Here is a 7,607-nt window from a genome sequence, read left to right on the forward strand (position 1 = left end):
GGGAGTCCAGATGCCTGGGTTCTCACTCTGCTCTGGGAAGGCAGTGGAGGCCTGGCTGGGTTGGGAGGAGTCCAGGCACCTGGGCTTTCTCTTTGCTCTGAGAGGGGAGTGGGATTGGTTGGGGTTAGAGTAGACGGATAGGAGCCCAGATGCCTGGTTTTGCTCCCTCCTCTGGGAGGGCAGTGGCCCTATGGGAGTTGCTCCAGGCCTCACGCCCAGCATCAGGGCAGAATGCGGCTCCCTGGGCTGATTTCCCCCCATGTCCAGCCAGACCCTGTCTGGGAGGAGGCAGGCAACAGGATGGGGCTGGTGCCCCCCCCCCCAGCAAAACAAAGGGGTTTTCTCCCCCCCGCCAACAATGAGCCTTGGAGCCAACCAATCCACCCGCCAACAATGAGCCTTGGAGCCAACCAAGCTCCGGGTGCCATGGCCGGGCCCAGCCTGGGAGGGGGGGGTGTACAGCAGGGCACCCTGGGGCCCTTCCCCAAGCCACTGTGGGGGCGCAGAGCCTAGGGTAGGTCATGGGGGTGGAGTCAAGGGGTGTGGGAGGGCACCATCACCAAAGTGAGCCTGGGCAGCCCATGGAGACCCTGCTTCCTGCCACCCCCTTCCCTGTCTGGGTTCCATGGTGGGGGAGCAAGGGGGAAACAGGCGTGAGGCCTGGGAGAGGCACTGGACAGATCCCCCTTGGGCCAAGATTGGGGGTGCCAGGCACTGCCACCCACTGAGATGAACCCAGGAGTCCAACTACATGTGCCCCTGGCCTGAGGTACTTTCCTTTGTCTCCAAGGCAACTGCTGCCCCCCCTCCCCCTCCCCTCCTCTGGTGCTATCCACAGAGGAAAGAAAAAAGGGAAGGTCCTGCCCCCCACATCCTGGTGCCCAGCCCTGCTGATGGGTATAGGTGTAGGGGCAAGGGCCCTGCTTATCTACCCTGCCAGAGTAGATAAGGGGACTGGGCCCCTGGCTCAGTCTTGAGATTCAGCTGGCTCTGGGGTGGGGCATTGGGGCTGGATGTAACAGGGCCCCTCACTCGTGCTAGGACACAGCTGGCTTTCAGGTTGGACATTGGGAGCTGTATATAATGAGGACCCTCTTTGGCGCTAACATGCAGCTGGGTCTGGGGTGGAACACTGGGAGCTGTATAATGGGGATCCTCAATGGTGCTGAGATGAGGCTGGCTCTGGGGTGGGACATTAGGGCTGGATGTAGCAGGGGCTTTCACTAGTGCTGAGCTGCGCCTTGCTATGGGGTCAAAGTCAGGCCTGGGTATAGCAGGGACACTCACTGGTACTGAGATGCAACTGGCTCAAGTGGGTGCTGGGGCTGGATATAACAGGGATGCTGGGATGCGGCTGGCTCTGGGGTGGGGGGTCTGCACTTCTGATGGAGTCACTCCTGGTCCTGTGCCATGGGGGTGAGGGGTTCCCGTTAACCCTTTGGGGGCTGGGCCTGGCAGTGTGTGGGAGGGGGTAGGGAGGCTGGAGCCCCTTAACCTCTTGGCAGCTGGACTCTGGGCTGGGTGCTATTAACCCCTCGGTGGCTGGACTGGCAGTGGGGGCTGGGTGTCAGAGTGAGTTGCTCTGTGCACACGGCGGGAAGGGGAAGTGGTTTTAGTGACATGCAGTCCGCGGGGGAGGGGACGGGGTTCAGTTCTAGTGGCAGGAAGCCCCGGGTGTCTCTGGGGTGTGGAGCAGACGGCCAGTGGGCCAGGACTGGGGCCGGGATGTCCTTCTCCGACCCGGACACAGGTTCTGAGCACGATGCTGAGGTACTGGTGTGAGTGTTGGGGGGTGGCTCCTCCCCAGCTACAGCCGCATCCAGTGCCATGGAGTGGTGGAGAGGAAGTCACTGCCACCTCCCCCAACTCCGCCCTGCATTGTGGCCCTGAGGAGGCAAGATTGAGGGCACCAGTCCCCTGCCCCCAGTAGCTCCCCCCTTCTGTCTGCCATGTCTTGAGGGAGGCATTGCCAGTAGTAACAAGGCCTCTGGGGAAATGGGAAGACTGGCAGGCGGGAAAACAACCTGGGCTGGGCCTGGGTGTCCTGTGATGCGTCCACCTCTGTGGTGGAACATGTTGGCAGCTGAATACAACAAAGACCCTTGCGTGGCTGCCTCTAGGGTAGGGGCTGGGCTGGGGAGAGATGTGGGGTGAAATCAGACACTAGGGGAGCTGCCAGGGTGGGACAGATCAGGAAGTCAGGGCCTTTCCGGGGCTTAGTTTCAGCAGATCAGGTGTCATTAGTGCTGCAGGTTGGGGTGAAGGAGGCCAGGCCTCAGGGCCCCAGGTGCTGTCCAGACCCCCCAGGCTAGGATCGGGGGGCGCTGGGCATTGTACAGTCCCTCAGGTTGGGATTGGGGGACACTGGATGCTGTACAGACCCCCCCCCCCCAGGCCAGGATCAGGGAGATCTGGGTGCTATACAGGCCACCCAGACTGAGATCCTCCCAGTATCTCCAAACAAAGCTGGTTTTCCCTTGCCCCCAGCAAATGGGGAAACCAAGGCACAGTGATTGCCCAGCCCATGTTCAGTGGGTCAGGTCTGTGCCCCCTTTTGCTCTAACCTCCCTCCATCTCTCCAGGACAAGGGGGCAGAGTTGGTGCAGGCAAAGCTGGATCTGGGGGCAAGGCTGTGACCCCTGCTCTAACCCTCCTGTCCAGGGCTTGGTTGGGGGGGATGGGTGTCAGGCCTGTGTCCCTAGTACTAACACAGTCCTTGTGCCCCCTCCCCCCTCGGACAGTGCTGGGAACAGAGAGGGTGGGGGGCAGGGCTGGGTGCTGGAAGAATCTCAGGACTCTACCACCCCACTCTGGCTCTAACCCCCTTCCCTCTCAGCCCTGGCTGGATGCTGGGGCTGGGCAGGGGGGTCTCAGGGCTTTGTTTTCCCTGGCTTTAACCCCTCTCCTGTGTGCTCCCCTAGGGCAAGGGCCCCAGCTTGATGCTGGTGGCACTGGGGCTGGGGGGACACTGGTTGCTGAGGCTCTCAGGTCTGTGCCCCCAACTCTAGCCTCCCCATGTTCCCCCCAGGGTGAGGCCCCAAACTCGGTGCTGGGGGTATTGGGGGAAGGGTCTTAGGGCTTTGCCCCCAGTTCTAAACCCCTCTATCTCCCCCCAGCTCAGTGCTGGAGCTTTTGCCCCAGCCCCTCCCTTTTCCCCACAGGGCGAGGCCCCCAGCTCGGTGCTGGCAGCGCTGGGGCTGGGGCCTGGGGGGGCTCCGGACCTGGCTGCGCCAGGGGTGCAGCAGCGGCTGGACGAAGAGCGGGAGCGCATCCGGCGTGAGATCCGCAAGGAGCTGAAGCTAAAGGAGGGGGCAGAGAACCTGCGACGTGCGACCACCGCCCGGCGCCACCAGGCCAGTGTGGATGGGCTGCTCAAGGGCTCAGCCCGGCGCCTCCGTGACCTGCACGAACGCCTGCGCAGCCTCGATGCCCACATCATGGTCAAGGAGACGCCTGATGACCCAGGTGGGTGGGGCTGGGGTGTGGGGGCAGAGCTTGGGGCATGGCTGGGTGGGGTCTCAAGGCCTGGAGGACCTGGGGGCAAGGCCTGGAGCCCAATAACAAGGTCTTGGGCATTGGGGGGTGGGGTTTGGTACCTGGGAGAGGGGCTGGAGCAAAAGGGCGTGGGGCAGGGAGGCACAGAGAATGGGGGCAGAGCACTGGGGTAGGGGGCAGTGTCCAAGGTCATGGCTGGCTCAGGTCAGTGCCTGAGAGTGGGGTGTATCCAGGCTCAAAGCCCTGGGAGCTGCCTGCACCTCTCACTAGGGACTGGTTATACTGGGACTCCTCCCTGGGGGTCCCTCCACAGAAGCCCCCCCTTCATGCCCTTCCCCGCGAAGAACCTGGGCCTTGCCCCCAGCACCCTCCCACGCGGTTTCATAACAGGAAGCAGCCGAGAGAATCCGGCCCCCACAGGCAGGAAGTGACGCAGACATTCCCTCAACGGCCAGAAAAACAAAGGCCCAAGATGCAGCCGGCTCTAGGGTGGGGGATTGGGGCTGAGTATAGCAGGGCCCCACGGCTGGCACTGAGACACAGCTGGCTCTGGGATGGGGTATTGGGAGCTGGGTAGAACAGGGCCCCTTGGCTGGCATTAAGATGCAGTGAGCTCTGGGGTGCAGCATTGTGGCTGGGTATAGCAGGGCCCCTGCCTGGTGCTGAAATGCAGCCATATCTGGGATGGGGCATCATGAGCTGGGTATAACAGGGGCTTTGGATGCTGGGCTTCATCCATATGGAGCTGCTCCCCGGCCCCTACAGATGCCCCGCAGTCTCCTGGCAGCCAGAGTCGTGCAGCTGCAGCCGAGAGCCGCCTGGCCGGGCTGGAGAAGCAGCTCAACATCGAGCTCAAGGTGAAGCAGGGGGCCGAGAACATGATCCAGACCTACGCCAATGGCGCCTCCAAGGTGAGCCTCACTCCTGTGGTCCTTCCTTATAGCTCCACCCCAGAATATGATTTAGACGTATATCAATCAGTGTCACCTCCACAGTGAGCCCCTCCTGGGACCATTGGCCATGCCTCCACCTGACAGCCTTACTCCCAACCCTATAACGCTGCCCCAGAACATGATTTATGCCAAAGTTAATGGCGGCTCCAAGGCAGGCCCTGCCTCCATGCCCTTGGCCATGCCCATAGCCCTGTAGCTGCTCTTCACAACATGATCCTGTCCCTGGCCACACTCCTGCAGCCTCCCTCTCTTCCTATGCCCCTCTCCTCCCTGCAAAAACAAGAGCCAGTCCTAGGCCAACAGAGTCTCCAAGATGAGCTGCCCCCAGGCCTCTGACACTGCCCCCAAGCTCACCCAGAACATGGCCCAGACCTATGCCAAGGCTGCCTCCAAGGCAAGCCCCTCCCCCAGCCCTTAGTCATGCCTCCAGCTCGGAGGTGAGCCCTGCCCTACAACCCTGGGTTACAGCCATCCCCCAACCTCCCTTGTCTCCCCAGGGTATAACCCTCCACCCCAGGGGTCCCCCCAGCCAGGAAGGGCATCCTGGAGGGGCTTTGACACCAGTGGACCCCCTATCTCCCCAAGCATCCTGTGTAGAACTGGGAAAGGGGGCAGGGGCTTGTGGGGGAGGGGGGCAATTGCTGGTGGCCGCATCTGAGCCATGCCAAACTAACTTGGGACCCCCGCCCCCCCCCAACTCATGGGGGAGGGAGGTGTGGGGGGCATAAGGGCCTGTCTGGGGCAGGGCACTGCAGTGCCAGAGGGTGAGGGTCCCTGGAGGGGCTGGGCTCAGGTAGCACCCCCTAACCCCCCTCCTTTGCCCCTGTCCCCCACCCACCCAGGACCGGAAGCTGCTGCAGACGGCCCAGCAGATGCTCCAGGACAGCAAGACCAAGATTGACATCATCCGCATGCAGATGCGCAAGGCACTGCAGGCTGGAGCTGCTCCCCCGGACCCTGATGACCCCACAGGTGGGTGGGTGGGGAGGGAGGGATGCCCCCATGGGCCAGGCCCCACACCTAAGACCTCAGGTGCTGCCCACACTGCCCAGGCCCTTTGTATCTGAGGCCAAATTAGGCAAAACTAATTCCAAATCCAAGAATCCAGAACCATAAGTGGCCCTACTACCAGCAAACATCCTCCACTCACACCTGGGGCTTCAGATGTTTCCAAAATCTTTGGCAGGCATCCTACTTGCGGACCCAAGCCCAGAGGCTTGGGGTTCGGATGCCTTCAAGTTTTGCTTGCCCTTAGCCATAAGGCCCTCGGAGCAAGCAAGGGAGGGCAGGAAGCAGAGATTTTTTTTTTTTTATTTAAATAATTGTTTTGTGTTCCAAGCCAAATCAGCCAAATCAAGTCCAAATCTGAGAGTCAGTCCAGAACCATAAGTGGCCCTACAACCAGCAAACATCCTCCACCTCCACCAAGGGCTTCAGATATTTCCAATCTTAAGGCAAGCATCCTATGTGCAGGCTTGGGGTTTGGATCCCCCCAAGTTTTGCCTACCCTCAGCCATATGGCCGCAGAAGCAAGCTAGGGAGGAGCCTCCCATTTCCATAAAGTACACCTTGGCGGATACTAAACCACACCAGAAGAACAGCTATTCCTGGGTGCACTTAAGGAAAACTGCCTTCATGGACCCAGATATATGGTGTTTCCCCTGCCAGATGTCCCTGTGGTCCAGGCCCCACCCACCAACAGTACAAGCCCCACCCACACTTCCAAAGCCCCTGCTCCTGACCCCATCAATCCCACAGTGAGGGTGGGATGCAGGGAGTAGCAGCCCAGACCCTGCCCACATCACTCAGGCCCCGCCCCTGTCTCCCTTAACCTTACAGATAGGGTAGAGAGGGCTGCTGGGAGAGATGCCTGAATGGCCCAGGCCCTGCCTCCAGCACCAGAGATCTCACAGGTGGGGTGGGAGGGACAGAGAGGGACACCCCCATCTCTCAAGTCCTGCCCTCAAATTGTAACAACCTCACAGGTTGGGGAGGCAGGATGTGACACTCCCATTTCTTAGGTGTGACACCCCCAGTGCCCTCAGCATTCATCTCCCTGTGGAAGTACCTACAGTGCCCCACCTCAGAGGCAGCTGCATATCCAGCCCCCAGTGGGCCCCATCCCAGAGGCAGCTGCACTGGGAGGGGATTCCTGTGTCCAAGTCCATTGCCTGAGGAGGGTTGGGCACTGGGGATTCTGGCCAGCCAGGACGATGTGGCAGGGAGCCCAGACAGGAGGGCAGGGAGACTCCATCCATTGATTCCCTGGCAGCCGGCGCCACCTGTGTCCCGGACCCATTAACACATGGGCACAGAGAACCCAGGCGTCTAGGACGCGTGCACACACGCGCGCGCACACACACACACACACACACACACACACACACACACCCGCCCGCCCCTCCCCCAGGTGTCTGGGACATCTGTGTATGTGTACACATGCCACACCCATGTGGTTGGGGTGTGTCAGCACGTGTATGTGTGTGTGCGTGACAGCACTATTGCCTTGCTCTTGTGGGGGTGGGGGGGGAGTGCACATGGCCCTTGACCCCACACCAGCTCCAGCCACACCCCCATATATCAGGAGCTGATGGGGGGTGGTGTTTCCAGCAGGAGCTGAGCTGTAATGGGTCTGACAAGATGTCTGTGCCTGGCAGGCCTAGGGAGGCTGAGCTATGGGTCTGATGGGATCTTTGTGTCCTGCAGGCCCGGGCCCAGGGGGGTGTCCATGTGCCCAGAGCTGTGGCCCTGATGGGATGTGTCCCGGCAGGTCTGGGGGGAGGGTGCCCTGTGCTCTGATGAGGTGTCCATGTGTCTGGCAGGTGCGGGGGAGCTGAGCTGTGCGGAGCTGCGGGTGGAGGAGCTTTGGCACCACTTTCGTGTGGAGCTAGCCGTGGCCGAGGGCGCTAAGAACGCTCTGCGCTTGCTCAGCTCTGGCTCCAGCAAGGTGCAGGACCGGCGTGCCACTAACGAGGTACGATGCCCCTTCACCCCACTGCCATGGTCCAGTCTCAACCCTCACCCCACACCTACAGCCATGGAGGCACCACAGCCCTCATGCCCCCCTGCATCCCCCACTGCCAGTGTGGTATGGTCTCCCTTGCCCCACTGGCATGGTACAGCACCCCACAGCCAACCTGGTACCCTAACAGCCTCCCT

The 7,607-nt window shown here is 61.3% G+C and overlaps 1 protein-coding gene across 1 annotated transcript in view; it reads left to right on the forward strand.

Annotated features, from left to right (window-relative positions):
- Positions 1–384: 384 nt before the first annotated feature.
- The window catches only part of LOC102373602 (serine/threonine-protein kinase N1), an 18,002-nt gene continuing 10,779 nt past the window's right edge, over positions 385–7,607 (forward strand). The window contains exons 1-5 of the mRNA XM_025192752.1: positions 385–1,770; positions 3,117–3,465; positions 4,261–4,406; positions 5,291–5,420; positions 7,271–7,422. Of these exons, the coding sequence (XP_025048537.1) occupies positions 1,621–1,770; positions 3,117–3,465; positions 4,261–4,406; positions 5,291–5,420; positions 7,271–7,422 (927 nt within the window). The 5' untranslated portion in view covers positions 385–1,620. The remainder of the gene's footprint in view (positions 1,771–3,116; positions 3,466–4,260; positions 4,407–5,290; positions 5,421–7,270; positions 7,423–7,607) is intronic.

Source organism: Alligator sinensis, unplaced genomic scaffold (genome assembly GCF_000455745.1).
Source record: "Alligator sinensis unplaced genomic scaffold, ASM45574v1 scaffold1892_1, whole genome shotgun sequence".
NCBI lineage: Eukaryota > Metazoa > Chordata > Crocodylia > Alligatoridae > Alligator > Alligator sinensis.